Source organism: Phodopus roborovskii, unplaced genomic scaffold (assembly GCF_943737965.1).
Source record: "Phodopus roborovskii unplaced genomic scaffold, PHOROB, whole genome shotgun sequence".
Classification (NCBI taxonomy): domain Eukaryota; kingdom Metazoa; phylum Chordata; class Mammalia; order Rodentia; family Cricetidae; genus Phodopus; species Phodopus roborovskii.
The window spans coordinates 2,510,023-2,532,202 of record NW_026126481.1 but is presented as its reverse complement, the minus strand read 5'-3'; the positions used below and the strand labels follow the sequence as shown (position 1 = coordinate 2,532,202).

The window sequence follows — 22,180 nt, the reverse complement described above, 5'->3', positions numbered from 1 at the left end:
AGCATAGACTGAACTTTAAGCCTAGAATTCACATCAATGACTCAAGTTTTAGGCCCATGTCTGAGTAGACTTAACTTTAATATTTTGAGGTGTTCTAATGGAAGAAGGGCTTTACGACCTGTGAAGAGAAAGAGAAGGCCCAAAAGGCCAACCATTCAATGCCATCCACATCACTTAGCCAGGCTAAGTCACCAGGCTCTTCTAACCATACAAGAACACCCAACCCAGTCCATTTGGACTCAGACTCTCCTGATACTTGGAAAATATAGAACAAGTAAGCTTATTAGATAAATAAACACCTTGATGATCTCTCTTTACTGATGTCATTGTAAGAAAATACCCATACCCAGAGAAAGCCCAGAAATGTCCATGGAACTTTATCCAACTTGGCACCACAAATGACCTTCTATTCCATCAATGTAAACAGGTTACCTCTTTGAACTGACATCATCCAAGGTGATGTGAGTGCTAACTTTTTTCTAGATATTGCTTTCTTAAATTAAAAAAAAAATTAGTACTGTATCTCCAAAAGTCCACTGAAGAATGAAATTTAAAAAAGAAAAAAAAACCTAAACTAAACATCACTCTAATTTGAAATACAATTGTCTTTTAATTTCCATTGCTGGGAATTAACAGTTGGACTTCAAATGTAATGATGATGATTCAGGCCTTCCCATGTAAGATTTTTTTTAAATGGAAAAAGGCCAGAAAACTTCATTATAGTTATAAATGATGGGAAATAGGCCACACCTCTCCTCAGAGTTCAGCTTCCTGGAATGCTATGGCTATTTCCAAGTTAACAAATTGCACCTTCTTGGAAGAATGAAAGAAGAGGAAGGGAAGGAAAAAAAAAATCAACTGCCCTAGTGTTACTTCATTCTCCCTCCTCTCAAAACAGTAACAAGTAGAGTCTGAAATAGAGAGGGGTCTCCCTGTGGTACCCCTAGAGTCACACAGCTAAGGAGAGCATCCTCATACCTGATGCTCAAATTCCACTTTAAGGACCATTCAAGGATTACTACTGACAACAGCAGGAAACATTTACCAAGGCCTTGATACATGTAGAGAACTTGCCTTACTTGAGCTCTTTAATAATTTAATAACAAAATGACTTCAAAGCATAATATTATTTTTCCCATTTACAAGTAAGAGAGGTGGGGCTCAGGTGGTTGCTCCTCAGGGCATATAGCTAGCTCACAGTAGAGACTGGTAGAAGACATCATCTTTCCAGACACTAGACATGCTAGTAAACAAAGGACATTATAAAAGTGAACAACAAAAAAAAAATCTTAAACACAATTTTCCTTTCCAGCCTTGTTTAGAGTTAACTAGTGACAGCATTATAACTTTATAATTATTGTTATAGACTCATGCTTTTCCGAGAATTCAGCCCAACAATTCTCTAGCTCTCTGATAAGTTTCATGCATTTCATGACACCTATTCTGTGGTTCTGTGATGTCTGCTCTGGCCGTCTTTGAAGGTCAATGTTTTGACATAGTTGACTTGCAGTGGCCTATTTCAGCAATTCACATAATTACTCAGGAAAAGAATAAAGTTAATTCCCTTTTCCCTCCAAGACTATAATCGAAGCATTTGTTCTGTTTAATGTCACTTTGGATTACTAAGAGACATAAAAATCCCCAAACATAAACAACATTAAACAAAACCCTCTTCAAGTGAAATACAAAACCCACTGAAGAGTCATCATTAATTCCTTAAAGTTTTTCTTTGGTTGTTTGTTGTTGTTGTTGTTTCTGTTTTTTGCTTTTTAAACAACTCCACCCAAAATTGAAAGCCAAAACACCAACAGTGGAGCAGAGATGAAAACAATCAACGTCTGTCCAACCAGAACTATAAAACAGATGCCTCTGGCATCCCCACTCTGGGCGTGGAGTCATCAAGTACTTGCTGGTATAAAAAGATGAATTCTCTTGGACACACTAATTCAGTTTATATTCCTTCCTGAAAATTGTTTCTGAGCTTTAGAAATATAATTCATCCTTGAGAACACCAGGAATATCAAAAGGCAGACATACTTAGTAATATGTGCAGTGTTTTAAGTGTAGATGGGTCACTGAGCATGTGACAGATTTCAAAGTGACTTTAGAGTTCTAGACATTGCTCCTGATGTCCTGTGAGTGTTCATTTCAGCATTCCCCAGCCTCCAAACTTGGTTTTTGTTAAGAACTGGAAAGGCAGGAAAATCAGAAAGGAAAAGAAGAAAGTTCAGGTTGTTTAAAGATACTGTAAGATGGTCATTTGCCCTCAGAATGACACTCAAAGAAATCCAGGAGTGCAGGAAGGAGAGGATATGTGGGGTCACACCACTTAAGTCTGCTTCCTGCTCCCCCTTTAAGAGCTGTGCAACCCAAAGCAAGTTATTTAAACCTTCTGGTCATAAATTCCCAATATATGCTTCAAGGTGCTACTTCTAGGATTAAATGAGGTAATTTTTGTTTATTTGTTTGTTTGTTAGAGTTTTTTGTTTTGTTTTTTGATTTTTGTTTTTGTTTTTGTTTTTGGAGACAGGGTTTCTCTGTATTGCTTTGGAGCATATCCTGAAACTCACTCTGTAGATCAGGCTGGCCTCGAACTGACAGAGATCTGCCTGCCTCTGCCTCCTGAGTGCTATGAGATAACTTTTATAACAGTTTCTTGACCAAATCCCTTATTTGAATCCACAGCTCCAGTCTATGAGCCCAGACTAAAATTTAGCCATAACATAAATTCTGTGCCCTCCTTACAGAGAAAGCCTGTAGAAGGTGTGTTGAGTGTGTGGGATTAGACATCCAGCAGGAGGTGGTGATCATGGGAGGTACTCTGATGAAAGGGTCCCATGAAATTAGCCTGTACTGCAGCTCCCTTTTGGAACCAAAGACTTCCCTGAACTGTCATATAAAGGAATACATCAAAGAAAGCAAATGAAATCATAAATAGCCAAGGCAATAACCTCAAAATAATGAAAATTATCCAGAATTTAAGCTTTCCCATGTATGTAGATATGCATTTAATTTTTCTGGTAAACGTAAGACAAGGCAAAGTGTACAACAAAAGTCATTCCCCATGTAGTTCAGTGTTTAAAGTTTAAATAATTAACTGTCTACCTATATTTCCCCCTCTATCTAAGCAGAAAACAGCAGAGTGGGCACTCATGCTCATCATTTTGCATTATCTCTGAACTAAATACCTGTCTCTCTACCAAGCTAGGTAGAACAGCTCCTTGCACCCACACAAGTCCTTGTATGATTTCTAGAAACTCTGCCTCCTGCATCTTCAGTTAATTACCTTGCAAATCTAAAACCAGCAGTTCTCCCCGGGTATATTCATATGTCCAGTGAGAGAAAGCCAACATCAGTTCTTCCAGGGTGTTGGTGGGGGCAATTTCATCGCCATTGTTGTTATTGTATTTCCGGAACTCTCCTGTCATGTACTTCTCAATGGTTAACCATTGGTTGGCTGAATGGCAGTAGATCAAGAAAACTTCCAGAAACCTGTGATGAAAAATAAAAAGCCAATGATCCCACAGAAGACAGCAAGCATAGCAGTTACCATACAGAGTCCTCTGCCACACAAGTCATCCACCCTTGGCCTTTCTACGGAAAGAGGGAACACCACAACTAGGAGGTTTGTTCCCAAGCTTACTTGCCTCCCTTTTCTTTGAGAAAACTTGCCAACTTTTTTATGAGTACCGGATCCAATTTTTCATTCTGGGCTCTATAAAATTTCTTGTAAAATGGGAGAAAGAGCTTCATTTTAATTCCTCAGCACCAACTTATGATTTGCCTTGATAAGTGAATACAAGCGTATCAAGACACCCAAGGGAAAAACATGAGAGTCCATGATTGCAAACTTCCTAATTGGTTTAGGATGCTAGGTAAGCAACTAAGCTTTAAATAGGCATGTTTGAGGACCAAAATACCCTGGGATGTTAGTAACTGCACCCAATATCTGCCTGTCTCATGTAACCGAAATGTTGGTCATCAATCTGTCTGAACGTTTTTCCACTCACATAAGTTCAGGAACTTAAGCCCAGGCATATCTGGAACATCTAATTATCTTTATACCAGTGTGTTTAACTATGAAAGGAAGAACCCTGAAAAGGGTCATGGGGAACTTTCCCTTGGGTCTGATATTTCTCATGTCTAATGGGCTGAGAAGAGGTTAAATGGAATTCTTATAATGAAGGGCCACAGTGCCAGGCTTACCCACCTCGGTGTGTAGGGAATGGTTTGTGGTTTGACTTGGTTGAAGGTATAGATGAGTTTTTGGGCAGCTCTTTGCTGTTGAATTTCCTTTAAAAAAAAAAAGAAGAAGAAGAATTGATTATATATATATATGTATATGTATACACACACACACACACACACACACACACACATATATACACACACACATATATATAAAGTGTGTGTATGTGTGTGTAGGTGTGTGTATATATGTATGTATGTTTAGGGACAAGTCTCCTGATAGGTTTTAAATTCACAATTACTCATCCCTAAACACATGTGTAGGAGCAACATTAAGTAGACTCCATAGGGTGTGTGTGCTGTCCTATGTGTTTTCAGGAGACAAACATAGAAGACTGCTAAATCTTGCCAAGTCCGAGTAAGACAGCCTTTCTACTCCTCTGCTTCTGTAATGGTCTGTCAGATAATCTAGGCCTTAGCCAAAACTGGTTGCATCAACATTGCTGTGAGACTTGGGGTGACTGTCCAGGTAGCCTGCTGTTTCTGTCCTCGCTGCACTGTTTGGAAGTTGCCCATCCTCACTTCCTGCCTACCCTAGTATTGTTCCTTCTCAGATCTTTGATGAGGTTGAAGATTAGATTATCACAATTATTATTCTCTCTTTCTAGTTAGACATATTAGGTACTAAACTTAAGCTTTCCAGCTTAAGACAACTCTATTGTAAACTCTGTTATGCCTTCACCCTAGGACTAGATATGTAGGTTCTAAGTTTGTGTGTTCTCGATTTTCCTTTTCTAGGAGCATACTTGTTATTCACTGTTTTGTATATAGTTTTTTATCAACCTTAAATCTTTTCTTTAAACTAAAGGGGGAATTGTAGTGAGATACTCACTCTGTCTGCACCTGTTGCACTGACCATGCACTGACCACACCCATTGGGGATAGGGACAGGGGTGGACATGACCTGGAGGAACCAGGTCTGGGGAAGGGGCTAGCTCTCTCACTTGCTGGATGGAAACAGAGAGCATCTGGAGGCATTCTTTGGACCAGGAACCTGCTGGCATTCATTTGTCTTTGTCTTAAGTTATATCTCCCTGAATAAACATCTATTTAGCCTATCTGTTTTTCCTGATCCTTATTATTCCACGGTGTGTGTGTGTGTGTGTGTGTGTGTGTGTGTGTGTGTGTGTGTGTGTGTACGCACACGCACATTCAATATCAATTATCCATAATAATTGTACAAAAAGAGGAAATTTGGGAGAGAATGGGGGGGCATGGGAGGTGTTAGAGGCAGACAATGGTGCAAATATAAATGCAGCACTAATGAAATTCCCAAAAACATAACTATTGGTTCATTGGCTCACTAACATATTCTTACTTAAAGATCAAAGATTCTTGATGATCAAAGAGATCAAACAGCTTAACTGCCCAACATTTAATATCATTTAGCTTCTAGTACTCTATACCCCAAAAGCAAATGTCCTACACAACAAAAATAATAAAACTCCTCCACCACTTTCAAAAACTAACAAACACCCCTTGGTCGAAGAAAAACCATCTTAGGTAAGGATATAGCCAGACCTCTACGTCTTTATTTTGTTCATCTTGGCTCTGGGTCACTCAGTTTCAGACTTACCCTAAGGCAAAGATGAAGCACGGTGTTCTCCTGGAAGATATTATACCATGTCTGTACCACCTCTGGGAGGAAGGATTTCACAATGAAAACCTGCCCAGGCTTGAGAACTTCATCCTCAGACCAGGTACTGATGACTCGCATGGCTTTACGGAGGCCCCCATCCATTTCCTCTTGTGACAGCACCTGAATCATGGCAGCTCTCCCATGCTGGGACCAAGAGGACATGCTCTTATCCAGAGTCAGAGGGGAACTCTCTTCAAGCTTGTAGATAGTCACTTCTTCTCCGGCTGCAATAAGAAGTGAAAGACAGTTCAATAAGACAGCAGGTCTGGGGTGTGATTGGTGCCCTGGAGATCAACTCAGTCACTCCAGTTGTCCCTGTGATCAGAGGAGGATGTCGCTAGCAGGAGCAAGAGCACTGGCAGGGCACAAATCAGCCCCACCTGTCCTCGGATGAAGGTGGGGAGAGGGAGGAAGAACAAAGCATCAAATGGCATAAAAGAATAAAGTTGTTCTTACTGTAAACTAATTAGACAAAAGCTATATTAAAGCAGTACAAATATGATGCTACTGTTAAACTTTTTATTGGAGACACGGTTTATAACTAAGACTGACTTAGCAATCACTACATATCACACACTAGCTCCGAATTTCTGATCCTCCTGCTGTAGCCTCCTGAGTGATGAGATTATAGTCACATGCTATGACTCTTGGCTCAAGGCAACTATATTCTTAGGGACAGATTAACTTAGAGTTAGTCATTACCAGCCCCTAAGGAGCAAGCATTTTTTTTAACTGCCATTCATATAATTTTAACTATGCTCTGTACTGTTCATGGGCTATCTGTGTATCTTTGCTTTTTACATGACATGAGCAACATGCTGGATACAGCGTAATTTTAGCTCATCAAAAATGCATAGTTTTATCCAATGGGTATCAATCCATACTAATGTCAATCTCTGAGCCTCTTCTGTTTTCTTTTGTGCCCATTATCAAGTTACTGAAACCCTCTATTTCCTTTTGGTAAAAGGGAAAGATAACATTTTCCCCCCAGTGGTTTGTTGCACAGATCACATATGTTATCAAGGTTACAGCAAACTAGGATCTCAGATACAGACTAGGCCCCACTTAAAAGGACTTTAGACACAACACACTGCTCAAGAGCTACACAGCTCTCACTCTGAGCTTAGAGAACAGGAGGAGATCATTGCTGGAGTCAGACTTCACCAATACAGTATCATAGCTGCCTAAGGGGAGTAATGAGCCACAGAGATCCCCTCAAGGTTGTAAGTCATTATTTCCTTATACCTTTGCTTCAAATATTCCTTATTTGTTGTTATTGTTGTTGTTGTTGCTGCTGCTGCTGTTTGTTTGTTTGATTATTCTCTGTGAACATTGTGTTAAGTTACCAGAAAGGAAGTCATCTATCCCCTCACCCTTGTTATCAATAATCGTATCTGGAGACTGTGTGGTGTATTCTCACATGTTTATTCTTGGTGCCCAAGTGGATGCCACTGGAGAGCTCTTTGGAGTCCTAATTCCTAGAGGCTTTAGAGAAGAGCTATTGATTTGCAAAATGAAACATGGAGCCAAGTGGAAGAAGGAGGCATCTGCATAAGCAATCAGAAGCCAACCTGGTCTCTCCCCATTGGAACAGTGTGAGGCGAATGAAGATGCGGGGCAGTGTAGGAACCTTTGTTATGCTGTCAACTGCTTGTGCTTTATCCTCCTGGGCGGGAAAAACTTGGCTACCCTTGGCTAACAGCAACTTGTTTTTCTTTACTGCTCCAGCTTTTAAAAGCTACAGTTGCCATCTGAAGGAAGAGCAATCCATGGACATTAAACAAAGCAAACAAATATAAAACAACAAAGGGTTTCTCTGCCCATGCCTGTCAGCTTGCAGCATACTGCCATACAGTGCTTTCTTCTGCGTTCATTATATAAGGTTGGCTTGTTCTTTTCTTCCCTGTGCATGTCCAGCCTAGAATCACTGAATGGCAGGTGCAGCATCACGCTTGCTTCCCAACTGCTGACCCCTGCAGTTCCCATCCCCATGGTATGAGTCTCTGACCCTAAATGCTGGCCACAGTACTTAACAAGAATTTCTACTTTAGGAAATGAATCTCCTTCATCTACCACATGGCCAAAATGAAATTTATTAGTCAAATGAAACACATACTTTTTTGTTTGGGGTTTTTGTTTGTTTGTTTGATTGATTGATTGTGTTGTGTTGTATACCAACATTCACTCTTCCCTCGCCTAGCCTCAAGAAGAGGGAGATATTACTCACCGAACAGCTGGATTGGTGTAAATGGTATGGTCTGAGAAAGCCTCATTAAATTATTCCTTTCAATGGCTATAAACAAAAACAGATAGACTACTTTAGGTCTACACCAATTAAACTTAGAAAAAGCCCCACCTACCAAAATATACATAAATTTCAGAATACTTCTCTTCAACATCCTTTATTTCCTCCATTAGCAAAAATATTATAAATAATAGTTTTAAATATAAAATACACCTTAAACATTAAGGATGTCATAGTCTGTGACAGCTTTCACATGAGATTATATAACATGATCTAAGAAGGATCTATCTCCTAGCTCTCACAAATAACAAATTAGACACTGACTCAAATAATATGTGGGTCTTTCTTTTAAATGGATTTTAATCTATGTTCCATATTCTCTGGTTTCCTTTTTCCAAAGCAAACCCAGCGCACAGTGGTCTGTGGGGACATCTACTGTTGGTTTTGCAGTTAGCCTTCCTTTTCCCAGAGAGAATGGAACACTAATTTTAATTAGAGGCAAGTGATCTGCATTTTCCTGCCAAGAGCCATAGCCTAACAGATCAGAGTCTGTATGAGTTACAGTATTCCTCGCCAGAGACTTCTCTACCACTGGCAGTTAGAGTCAAAATAACAGATTACTGCTGAGCTGTAGGACCCAGTCATAGGAACCTCAAATGAGGCTGCTGAAATCCACAGAACCATTATTCACCACAGAGGAGAATTCGGGAGAGGACAGTCTATTATGAGACCCTAAAGACATGACCTTCATATAAAAAGACTGGTAATTAAAGTGCCAGCAAGGTCTTGTTCACACTGACTGCTAGACTCTGAAAAAGCCTTGTCTTTGCTTTAGTTATCTCACCCACTGAGAGGAGGGACCACAACATGGCACAAGTCCAGCTGGTCTACATTGCTTTGCATCTCCAAAGTATTTGCCTCTTAATTCTCTACTAGCCCTTTGGCAGACTGTCCCTACGAAAGGGCAAGGACAATCACCCCCACTCTGAAGGAACTGAAAGAACAACAGCCGAAGTGCCAGGAGGCTTTGCTGAATCACTGAGTCTGTCCCTTGACCTGTCTGTTTAATGGCATCTTTGCAAGGCATGTCTGGGCGGGGGGGGGGGGGGGGGGGGAGTTCTGTGATGGGTGGCATCTATTCAGTGCTGATGTTCACTGAGGGAACTTTCAAGTTCACTGAGGACTTTCAAGTCTGCCCTTTTCGCCATCAAAAACATTAGGATCAGACTGGGATATGGCTCAGCGATAGAACACTTGTCCAGCAAGGCCGTGGGTTCAAGCCCCAGCATGGAAATAAAAAGGGGACAGTACAAAGGAAGTTGATCAAAACACAAAGATATTTGGATTTTGGCTAGCACTGAACTTCTGAGGACATTTTAGACACCAAGGACATCATCTCCTTCAAAACTTGAATGCACCAACACACACACACACACACACACACACAAACACACACACTTTTTTTTTTTTTAATGTGAAATCTCTTACCCCAACAATTTGTTTTTCTGAGTCAGTGCCATGGTTGGGAAATCTAATTATTCTAACCATTAGAGTGAACAATTTTCTGAATCAAAGCTGAATTGACAACATGGAGCTGACGGATGTTCATGTTTCCAAGTGCAGAATCACACAGTTAGCTCAGCTGACCCATCTCTGCACGCACATGCTTCCTACCTGAATAATGGTGGTGAGGCTCTTGAGGGCTTTTTAAGGAGGCTGAAATCTCTGAAATCATAGAAATGATTGACATTTTAATTACTTGACTGCAGATAGATACATGTTTGTACATTGCCTTCAAAGTTACTATTAAATGACTTCATCTGAACAGCTTCTCACTATTCAGAAAAGCTTGCCCAATATCCTTTAACTCATTATTGTTCACGGTATCCTGACAGCTTCCAATCATCAGTGTAATATCTCCAAGCATATTTATGTAGGGAATTGAAGAAAGACAAGTAATATTAGCCTCTAAGATGTATTTCCTCTGAACCAATTACACCTCTGGGTTACAGAAGGCACACAGCTGCCCATCGTGCCATCCCAGAAGCATGATCTTTTAAGCTCCTTGCCAAGACACACCTACCCATGCAAAGACAATATTGATGGCAACTTATTAGCACACCATCTCACTGACTGAAACTAATGACAAAACATTAAGTATATGCCAGAAACATCAGAGCAGGTGGCTAGAAGCATAGCATGGAATTTGCTGAGCTAAACCAGGACCCTGTGTTGGGAACAGCCCCTCCAGTGTTAACCCTCACTATTCTGTCTGTTCCAGCCCTAAATCATAAGGCTCTAGAGAAATCCTTTGAAACGATTTTGCTGTTCCATGAAAATCAAAATTAAACCGGAGAAACTTCAGTCTCACGGCAGCAACTGCTTTACACCTACAAGAGTCAACAGCCAAGTGAGCCCAGATTTAGGGCACGCTCTTGCTCCTACTGCCAGATAAAGAAGGGAGCAAGTATCCTTTGGGAGGGGCGGGCTGAGAATGATGGTCAGCAGAAAAGACTTCCATTTCTGAACTCAGTCAGTAATGTAGACTTTCAGCTCCCACTGTGGGTCATGCTAGGCATGAGAAGTGAACAGGGCAAGATGCTCACCCTTCAGAAAAATAAATGAAGTGTACTAGAGAAAAACACATGCAACTGTAATCACAACTATTTGCTAGTTGACATAAGCCCGTGGAATACCAAGGTTTATGGATTTCCCTAACGCCACTTAGTAGACAGAACATCATGGTCAGCTGATAGTGACTTCACCATCTAAGAAGCTTCAAGACCTTAGTGGTATTTATCTAACACATATTAGCTAAGTACTGAGGGACTACATGCCAGTACTCTATGTCAGAGAAAGAGCAAGAACACACAGAGAGCAGCTGGCTATGTGACCAGGCCCTATTCAGATACTTGGGGCACAGTGTCCAGAAAACCACATAAGAGAAACATGTGATTGGCTCCTAGTGTCTGTAAAACATGATACTGTCAATTGTTGCAGAGTCAAAAATGAGTTTAGTGTCTCTGCTCTCATTTAGAGAAACAATAAGAAAAGTATAGTCAAAACAGGTTATTCAAAGAACTTCAAGCTGGGGATATAATATAGCCCAGTGGGTAAAATGCTTGCCTAGAGTACACACGCCCTGGGTCAAATCCTCAGTATCACAAAAATACAACAAAACAAAAACAGAAAGCACACATCAGTCCTGGGATAGCTCTATTTTTCTACTGAATTTTTACTTTGTATGTATCTCAAAGACAACAACAACAAAAGAATACAAAGTCAAGAACTACAAAAGTTGTAACAGGACAATAAACTCCATCATCGATAAGATAAAAAATTAAAAATAAATGTTTAAATACAAAAACTTACTGTCAGCTTCACTTAGGCTTCTTGTTCTGTTTGGGGGAGAAATGAAATGATTTAGAAAACATTGTTTTAAAACTTTTAATTTCTAAAACACTGAAAAATTGCCTGAAACAGCAATAGAGTGTATACTCTATTATATTTTATATAATATATATCACATATGTATATGAAAGTCTCTGCTCCATCGTATCCTATTTTACCAATAGAGAAGTCTGTAGCCATACAATTATTTTCACAGAAAAATTAATGCCAGTAAGGCATGTAAATCACTTATTATCTATGCCCCAAGCTAATTGAGAAATGGTGGTGTTAGTGGTTTTAATTAGCTGTGTGATCACACAACATATATAAGATTTAACTGTGTTTGTGTTGTTCAGGATCAATTAAACTAAAGGGTGCCTGAACTATGCAAAGCAGATGCCTACAAATGAGTCTGAGAATGTCTCTGGACAAGTCCACAAATCAGTTTCATTAGCCCACGTGGCCCCTAAATGTTCACAGGCTGAAATTAGCTCTCTTTAAATTGTTACTTGCCCTGCTCAAGTGCACAAGTGGCCACAGGCAAGTCTAACTAAATGCATTCAAAGAATATCTCCAGTATTTAAGGTCCTTGGGGAAGAAAGGACAATTACAATTATTGTTTAATTTCATGCTGCAATAACCCACCACTCTGCGTGAGCACAAACTACTGAACCTTTGGGAGAAGAAAGTCATGTGTCCTTTAGGTCTAGAGGCAGGCTTCCATGGGGCTGTGGTGGCAATTCCCAAGAAAGGTCATGTCAACAGAGCTGAGGACCATAACGGAAACTTCTGCTTCTGTTTTCTTTGTATCAACCTGCCTTGGGGGTGGATGGACTTTCTCTACCCCATGACTTTGTAGATGATTTGATGTTGTAACTAAAAAAGTAAACACACACACACACACACACACACACCCTACAGGTGAAGGGGAAGCATCACACCAGAACAGTGCCAAATACCTGCAGCACTAGCTACTTGGGCTACTACTGTCACAGGAGGATCCCTTGAGCCCAGAAGTTCAGGGCCAGCCTGAGCACCATAATGAGACCATTATTATTAAAATAAAATGAAATCATCTTTACTTGGGTGGGTTTCAAATTGTATTTCTCCGAATAAAGGAAATTCAGGAATATCCTCAACTCTATAACCAGATTCTCCCCTTCCCATCTTGCCTCCCCCTCTGTCTTAATCCTTGTCAACTAATCCTTAGTTGTCAATCCTTGACAACTAAAATGCCACTGAAAACCAGGAAATAAAGATCAACCTCATTCTGTAAAAGGAACATACTGGTGGGAATGGCTTATGAAATCTAGCAAACACAGTCTGGAATGCAGAAGACTGGGGTTCAATTCCAAGTGTCTACCTGGTTGACCATAACTGTCCATAACTCCAGATACAAAGGATCCCTTCTGGCCTCCATGAACACTGCACCCACTTATATACATAAATATATTCAGGGAAAACACATAAAAATAAACACATATTTCTAAATATAGAGAACAAATTCAATCAGGTCTTTGGGTTTTTTTAAAAGATAAAATACATTTATTTTATACTGTAAACCACATTCACAATCTTACTATCTGAAAAGATATAATAATCCATGTGTGCATTTTTTGATACTACAAAGGAATTGTTCATCAGCTGTCAAGGTATATATTTTATCACAATATTCTTTAAGGGACTTGGATGAGGAACTATTACTAGAAACTGGAAAACTTGTAGAATAATTTTTCCATTCATGCTAACATTAAAAAAAAAGTCACCTAATATGCATTTTTTTTCTTACTATTCTGACCAAATTAAATTTCTGTTCCTAATCATCTTGGAGCACAGAACCCAGGAGCTCTTGATGAGAGCCACACAGAAATACTCACAGGCAGCTCCTGTTGAGGTTGCTGCTCCTGGGACTCCACAAAGGGTTTTCATCTGCGTCCTGAGCAGAAGGGAACGGACATTAGGAGTGCACACAGCACACCCACCCCATCCCTTCAGTGGCTCATCAGCAAAGCACACACTTTAGGCTCTGATAAGCTCAATACCTCTCTTCAAATCAACAAGGGAAGCACAAGCTAGAAAGATGCATAATGTCAGCATGTAAGCAGGGTAGCTCCATAGGTGATGGTTTTAACTGAATGAAATTACTTTCACAGAGACAATGAAAGGAAAATGCAACACGTGAAATCGTTTACAGAAATAGAGATTAACCAGTTAATGGTCTGAAAGAAGGAATGGAGGTCCAACTTGGCAGACACAATGGATAATTTTATTGTTAAGTCAATATATGAAGAAACACATAGGGCATTAATAAGGTTGGTAGTTTGAATGTAACTGGCCACCGTAATCTCATAGGGAGTGGCCTTACTAGGAGGTATGGCTTTGCTGGAGTGAGTATGGCCTTGCTGAAGGAAGTGTTACCATTGTAGGGAGAAGCTTTGCTGTCTCCTGTGCTCAGAATACTGCCTAGTGGTTCAGCTGACTTCCTGCTGCCTTCTGGTCAGGATGTAGCACTCTCAGCTCCAACACCACATTTTGCATGCCACCACGCTCCCCATCTTGATGCTAATGGACTGAACTTTTGACACCGTAAGGGAGCCACTCCAATTCAATGTTTTCTCTATAAGAGTTACCACGGTCATGGTGTCTCTTCATAGCAATAGAAATCTAGCTGAATCAGAAGTTGGTACCAGAAATGGGGTATTGATATGATAGACTTGACTACATGTTTGTTTGAAGGAATTTGGACTTTGTTGCTTTGGGTTAAGAATGCAGTGGGATGCTTTAAGCACTGTTGAATGGGCCATGCTAGTAGGAACATGAAAGACAGTGGTGCTCAGACTTATTTGAACTATGGAAAGGGGGTGACTCAAGAGGTTTCAGGGAAGGAGAATTTCAGTAAGTTGCCTAGAGATTGTTCTTGTGATATTTTGTTGAAGAAAATGCCTGTCTTTTGCCCTTGTCTGAAGAGTCTACCTGCGGCTTAAGTGAAGAGTTTTGGATTAATTCCATTGGTAGAGGAAATTTCAAAACGGTCTCATATAGACTCTGTCACGTGATTTTTAGTGGTGACTCTAATGAAGATTTATAATGAAAAGGAGCAAACTGAGCAGGATAAATGACAAAATGAAAATGTTGAGGAGAAAATGAATACCAGGAAGCAGAATAGAACTAAACTCTGTGTTCAAGGAGATAAACTGACTAAGAAATGCAATAAAGGGAGTGGTGATCTCAGGGCAAGAGCCCACCCAGCTAAATTTCCAATTTATGAAAAGGAACTAAAGAAAAGTTTAGGGCTGGGTGTGGTGGGCACGCCTTTAATCCCAGCACTCTGAAGGCAGAGTTTGACAGCAGCCTGGTCTACAGAGCAAGTTTCAGGACAGCCAAGCTTAGGTGGTGAAAGACAGAAAGCTGGTGAAGATGTAATTAGACGAAGGGACTATGTCCCAGCCCCAGCAAGCAACAGAACTTGGCAGCTTCAGCCACATGATTCTGGGTTTAGAGTTAAAGATAGAAGAAAGGGATTACGAAATAAAGCTGCTGAGGCCAGGCATGTGTCAGGGGTGTCACTGAATGGAGGCCTAATAGAGAGGCCATTTGTGTGAAGCTGTGAAGTTGAAGCCTGGATTGCCTGGGAGAACTGAAGATGTTAGCGATGTCAAAGTTGTGGGATATCCACTGAGGAGAGCTGCCAACAGGGAATGGAACCAGCCCAAGAGGAAGAAGTGTGTTGCCGTCAACAAAGATGAACAGAGTTGGAAATCTGAAGAGCACATTAACATCAGACATGGAGATGCAAAATTTGGAGTTTGTCCACCTGGTTTCAGTCTTGCTTTGGTCCAGTATTTCCCTGTTATGCACCCATCTCGACATTTTGGAATGATTATATATATTCTGTGCCATTATATATTGGAAGCATATGATCTGCTAATTTCATTTGGATTTTTACAAGTGATTACAGTTAAGAGATTGCATGAATCTCAGACGAGACTTTGAACTTTGGACATTAAAACATTGTTGAGACTGTGGTAGACTATGGAGACTTTTGAGGTTGAACAAAATGCATTTTGCATTATGATATTGTTAAAAGCTTATGGAGGCCAGGGAGTGAAATGTGGTAGTTTGAATATAATTGACCCCCATAATCTCATAGAGAGTGGCACTATTAGGAGATGTGGCTTTGTTGGAGTGCATATGGCCTTGTTGGAGGAAGTGTGTCATTATGAGGAGAGGCTTTGAGGTTTCTTATGCTCAGAATACTGCCCAGTGAGTCAGTTGACTTCCTTCTGCCTTCTGGTCAAGACATAGTACTCTCAACCCCAACACCACCTCCACACCACCATGCTCCCTATCATGATGATAATGGACTGAACCTCTGAAACTGTAAGCAAGCCACCCCAATTAAATATTTTCTTTGTAAGAGTTGCTGTGGTCATGACGTCTCTTTACAACAACAGAAACCTAAGGTGATGAGGTACACCTCTGGCTGTATCTATGAGGACATTTCCAGAGAGGATTAACTGAGGTGGGAAGACACATTCTGAAGAAAAGGGCACTTTCCCATGGTCTGGGGTCTCAAACTGAATTAAAAACAGAGAGATGAGAAAGCCTGCTGAATGCCAGAATCCCCTTTCAGCTCCTTGGTCTACAAACGTGTGAACAAGCATCCTAACTCTCTGCCACTCCCACCTTCCACTGTGCCTTCCAGGCCCATGATTGACTGTATGCTCAAACTTCTCGTCAAAATAGCCTTTGGCCCCATGAGTGTCTTTTTGTTAGGAATTTGGTAACATCAGTCATCGTATCATAACATCCCTGTCATAAGTGAACAACTGCTCCGGGTGATGCAGTGGGGAGTCTAAAAGAGCATCCTGCTGGGTTTACCTCATTCTATTTCCTGTTTATCCAAGTCATGCTCCTTGAGACACAGTGTGCTTCAAGCACTGTACTAGACATCTTCCTGTGAGGTATCTTGGTTGGATACTAACGATAATCTTAAAAAGATAGCATTTTGCAATGATAGTTAATGACAATCCCAGGTTAACCTACACATACATCCTTATCAGGGAGAGATGGAAATGATAGATTTTGGATTTCAACTCAGGTCCTCCTTACAATTATCCTCAAGTGAGCATTTTCAAATTCTTTTAGATGCCATTGCTACAAGAACACCTGAGGACATTTATACAGGTAGTGTTTACAGTGCCCAAGATCAGTTATTCAAACCAAGACCAAAATGAATTTCCTTCAGTTACTTTGTCACATGCCATATGTGACGATGGCACTAAAACAAGGCCCGTATCTGTAGGTGGTAGAAAAACAGAATGCAAAACTAGACATCTGGGTATTAGAAGAATAGAGAGGGCCTTCACTCTGCAATGTTTTAGTTCCCTCCCCATGTCTGAATACATTCCCACAGCCTATGCTAGATAACCAATCACACTGGAAATTCACTGTCTCTGAAATCAGTCATTCTATCCTTGAAAGGCTCCAACTGGTGAAAGTTTCTTCTCAGATCAGCTATGATCTGTCTTACAGTAATTGCTCCATGATTATCCTAGATCTGCCTCTGAAAAGCAGAGAGAACCCATTTATCTTGCATATTACAATGTTCACATATCTGAAAAGGTGAGTTCCTTCTCTTGTGCTGGGCATTCCCAGGATAAGCAAACTGCACGAGGAAAAAGAACAAAGGTTGATGTGGAGAGGTTAGAAAACTAAAGCCAGACTTGACCTAAGCATGTAGTTCCCAAGGATTTCAATCCAAGGCCAGTAAAAACAGGCCATTTACAGGCTGTAGCAATCAAGTTCGTGGAGCCAAATGAAGTGTTACATGCACAAATTCTTACAAGCACTATCAAAATATTTTTACCTCTTGAGCTTGCTTTAGGTAGTCACTGGCTTGTGCCGTATGTTGTTCAATTTCCTTCATTTTCATTTTCTGATATATATAAGGCTCTAAACCTTGTTTTTAAAAGAAGAAAAATTAGAAAATGGGCTAAAATGTGTTACATTCAAATCACATTTCTCAAATAGAAAAATCTGGACACAGTACGTTTATTTAAACTTGGATATAGTTTTCTCTATTTTTAGAAAGTTTTGCCGAGTTTCATTTTATTCCCTTGTGATTGAAAACTGCATGTTCTATTTCTATTCTTCTATAGCTGTATTCACATTTATAATAACTTCTCCTTGTTAAATGTATTTACTATTGTTTCAAGGCATGCACATGTGGCATTGGCACAAGGAGGTTAGAGAATAACTCTGTAGAGTCACTTCTCTCCTTCTACTTGTGCATAGATGCTGGGGATTGAACTCATGTCTTTAAGCTTGCACAGTGAGCACCTCAGCCACTGAACCATCACACCTATGCTAACTTTTACTTCTCCATCAAACTCAGAGTTAAATAATCTATAATGGCTTTCTATAAAACACATTCAGTAGTTTTGGTTTTTTGTTTTTTTTTTTTTTTTTTTTTTTTTTTTTTTGGAGGAGTTGTTGTTTGGTTTTTGGGTTTTTTTTTTTTTTTTTACATTCACCATCGCCTGCACTTGATTACATGTACTTTAAAATATATGAAATTTTATTTGTAAATTAGCAATCCTTCCTTCATAAGGCACCAAACACAAAAGAACAATAACAACAAAAGGCAGGAAAAAAATGAAGGCTATCTATCAGGCTTAGTTTTTATGCTGTTCTTAGAAGTGATAATGAAAGATGCTATTTTATTATGTTTACACCTGATACCTACAGAGCTAAGAGTTGTAACAAATGTAAGAGACAATAATTATATTTTCTATGTGATTTGTGCCATAAAATGCATATAAATACAAAAAAACTACTGGCATGATAAAATTATAATATAGTTTCAATGACAATACGATATTAATAAAATGCATAATATATTATATAGCTATATCCCATCCTAGACTTATGTCTGAGTTTTTGGTTTTCTTTGCTTGCTTACTTGGCTTGCTTTTGTTTTTACTATGATGAAAGCTCTCACTATTCACCCAGACTAGCCTGGAAGACACAACCTTCTTGAGTCAGTCTCCTTCATGAATGAGTTTGATATGGGTAAAGGTGCAGTTTCCAATTAACTTTGAGTTTAGGCAAGGTAACTAAACTCCTGAGCCATTCTTATAAATCAGCATCATTCCCATTTAATTTATAATGTTTCTTCTAGCTTTGTGTCCACTTGATTCATACTGGCTTCGTGTTCTGTATTTTAAACAGAAAACAGGGTTCACCCACTTTGGCATTGATGTTTTAGTCTGAATAAGCCTGAATCATATGTCACAGGATGTCTCATAGCATCCCTGGCCTCTTCTCACTAGATACCAAGAGCACACCTCTTTATTGTGTCAACAAAGCATGTATGCAGGCTTTGTCCAATGTCCCCTGGGGAGGGCAAGGAGTTGGGATTGATGTGAGAAATCACCATTTAGTTGAGGATCACAGAACTGTCTGAGCAAGGAAGGTTTATAAAGAAGTACAGGGCTCTGCAGGATCTACTGATGCTTTAAATTCAGTATCTTAACACATTGCACGCGCGCGCGCGTGTGTGTGTGTGTGTGTGTGTGTCCTTGATCACATGATTTCTTCTTTTTTAAAAATAAGAAATCCAGTGCACAAAGTTCAAAGCTGCATTTGTGTGTGTTTCTGCTCACAATCTGTCTCATCTTACCCTATTTCTCATGCCATACCTTGCTTGTAGCTCTTCCTCACCCATTTCATTAAGCTTAAGGGACATGAGTCCACATATAAGTACCCATGTAGGCCACAATAAATAGCCAATAATGGATTGAGCCTTACCAGTATTGCATGAGATTTAAAGGTTCTGAAAATTAAGCAAACTCCCCTCCCTATAAGTCAGACTGAAGGATCTCAATTTAGGGGAGGTACCCTTTAAATGTAAAATATTATCTAAATTTCAATATTTCTTTTCTGTATCCTGATAAAAATTCCTTTAAGCAATGAAATTTTGTCCCTTCTAGAAGCATTACTAAGTAGCAAAGAACTGTTCCCCTTAGAGTCTTCTGCCACCTCCTTACCTCTTTAAATGTAGAAAGATCAGAAACCACCACTGGTCTAAAGACCACATCCTAGACCAATGCTTCTCCATCTTCCTAGTGCCATGACCCTTTAACACAGTATCTTATTTGTGGTGACTCCCAACCATAAAGGTATTTTTGTTGATTCTTTATAACTGTAATTGTGCTACTGTTGTGAATCATAATGTAAATATCTGATATGTAAGATATCTGATATGCAACCCCTATGAAAGGGTTGCTCAACCCCCTGAAAAGGGTTGAGAACCCCTGCCTTAGCAGCCCTAGAGCTATTGGGGTCCAAGGCCACAAAATGACATACTTATCTGACTGAAGCTGGACACAGAGAGCCAGTTCTTATTGTACTTCTCAGTGGCGTTTGTTTCTCCTGACTCCGAACTCAGTTGGTCACTTTGATAGCAGGCATTGACCGTTATCACCTGGAGAGAAAGTCACTTGTAGGATAAACCATGACATTAATCTAACAATGTTTTGCATTATGCTAATAGAAGCGCACAGTGGAAGACAGTGGTTAGCCTTGGCCACATTTTGAATTACCTGGGACGCTCACAAACCCCACCATTCAGGCTAGCAGGATACACACATCTGTGTATGCATTCTCTTTGTGGTCATGATTAAGAACCAGCAGATGCTGTGGGACCTGAATAAGCATCAGAATCACTTAGGGCTCAAGACCAGTCATTGGCCTGCACCCTCTGGATTTCTATTCAAAAAGTCTAGGGGAAAGATGAGACTCGGATATCTAATGTGTTCCCTGGGGGAAGCTCATGCTGCTGATTGGAGATCATCATTCAAAATTTACTAATATAAAGAAGGGAAAAGATTTCAGTTCAAAGTTCTGGCATTTTAATTCTGCCCCATCAGAGTATGTGTGAACATAGGAAATAGTTTACTATTTCCATTGTTCATTGTCTCCAACATTGAATTAATAGATAACTGGTATATCATGACTGTCTTACATCTTTCCCAGGGAGAGACCACAGGCAAATTGACAAACTTCAAAGCCACACACAAATGAAATGTTGAGTACTTGAGCTCAGATGGAATTCCTAGTTGAACTGAGACCATTTGAAATATTCTAAAATAAATCTCCTTAAATGTTTGTCCCACAGTATTCCAACAGGCATTTTCTGAGATAGTAGCCTTCCTTATCGAGCTAACTCTCTCCCCTAACAGATGATTTTACATAATTATCTCTATCTTGTCTCTTTGCTTCTGCTTCTTTTCTAACTTAATTTGGGGGCGTGCTTACATATAAGTATTATATTTCCATCATTTCCAACTTCCAACTCCTCCCATGCCCCCAACTCCTCTCAGATTCATGACTTCTTTAATTATTGTTACGTATGTATGCATACACATATGTGTACATACAATATGATGAGTCCATGTAGTATTGCTTGTATATATATCTGTTAAGGGTTGACCAGTTGGATTACTTATTGAGGGCTTGTCTCCAGAAAGACTGGTTCTCCCTCTCTCCATGGGCATCATCTGCCTGAACCTCTCCATCCAGGTATTGGGCCTTGTGTGATACATTCTATCCATACAAGACCTAATCATTGTGTAGGTCTTCTTTAGGCAACAATATTTCATGGATGCAATATATAGAAGATACTCTCTCACAGCAGACAGCTTGGTCCTCTGGTTCTTGCAACCATTCTGCCTCCTCTTCCAAAATATTCCCTGAGCCTTAGGTGTTGGAGTTGTGTTGTTGATATGTCTAATAGATGGGGCTGGGCAACCCATGGTCTGCATCTTTTCCAGTTATAGGTTTCTATAATGTTTTCAGTCTACTTCATTAAAAAAAAAAAAAAAAAAAAAAAAAAAAAAAAGCTTGTTTGCTGAGGAGTGAGGAATAATGTACTTCAAGTTCTAAAAGATCACAGATGTCAACATAGAACACTGAACTAGCAAAACTATCTGCCATAGTTGGAGAAAAAAAAAAAAACTTTCCAAGATGCAAACATACTAAAAGAATCCATGGCCACCAAACCAGCCCTACAGAGAAATCTAGAAGCCAGCTGAAGCAGGAGAGTATAGAAGAAAAAAGAAAGCTATAATTACTAAAACACAAAATAGGGCTAACAACACAAATAGTAAAAAAGCAATAATAACAATAAAAAATTACATCAATCAACCTTTGAATAATAAATGTAAATATTAATGGCTTCAACTCCCCATTCACCTAAAGTTAGTGAAATGGATTAAGAAACAAAATCCATCTTTCTGTTTTCCACAAGGAACTCAGTTTACCTTTAAAATAGGTAGCATCTTAAAGTCAAAAGATGAAAAGAAGTATTCCACAGGGTGCTGTTGGTGCATGCCTTTAATCCCAGCACTCAAAAGGCAGAGACAAGTGGATATCTGTGATTTCAAGGTCAGTCTGGTCTACAAAGTGAGTTTCAAGACAGGCTCCAAAGCTATTTAAAATTTTATTATTTTATTATTTATTTTTTTAAAAAAATAAAGAAAAAGAAAAAAAGAAAGAGAAAAAGAAAAAAAGTATTCCAAGAAAATGAGATCAGAAAGAAAGCAGCTGTTACTATCCTACTATCTAAGAAAATCAAAATCAAACTAAAACTCGTC

At 39.6% G+C, this 22,180-nt stretch overlaps 1 protein-coding gene across 2 annotated transcripts in view; it reads right to left on the bottom strand.

Moving 5' to 3' along the window:
* The window catches only part of Trpm6 (transient receptor potential cation channel subfamily M member 6), a 128,938-nt gene that overhangs the window by 13,224 nt on the left and 93,534 nt on the right, over positions 1-22,180 (bottom strand). For both annotated transcript variants that reach the window (XM_051194068.1, XM_051194070.1), the window contains exons 28-36: positions 19,893-20,010; positions 17,392-17,483; positions 13,400-13,458; positions 11,505-11,530; positions 9,807-9,857; positions 8,115-8,180; positions 5,825-6,111; positions 4,211-4,293; positions 3,287-3,492 (exon numbers count right to left, since the gene is read on the bottom strand). In XM_051194068.1, coding sequence (XP_051050025.1) covers positions 3,287-3,492; positions 4,211-4,293; positions 5,825-6,111; positions 8,115-8,180; positions 9,807-9,857; positions 11,505-11,530; positions 13,400-13,458; positions 17,392-17,483; positions 19,893-20,010 — 988 coding nt within the window. The remainder of the gene's footprint in view (positions 1-3,286; positions 3,493-4,210; positions 4,294-5,824; positions 6,112-8,114; positions 8,181-9,806; positions 9,858-11,504; positions 11,531-13,399; positions 13,459-17,391; positions 17,484-19,892; positions 20,011-22,180) is intronic.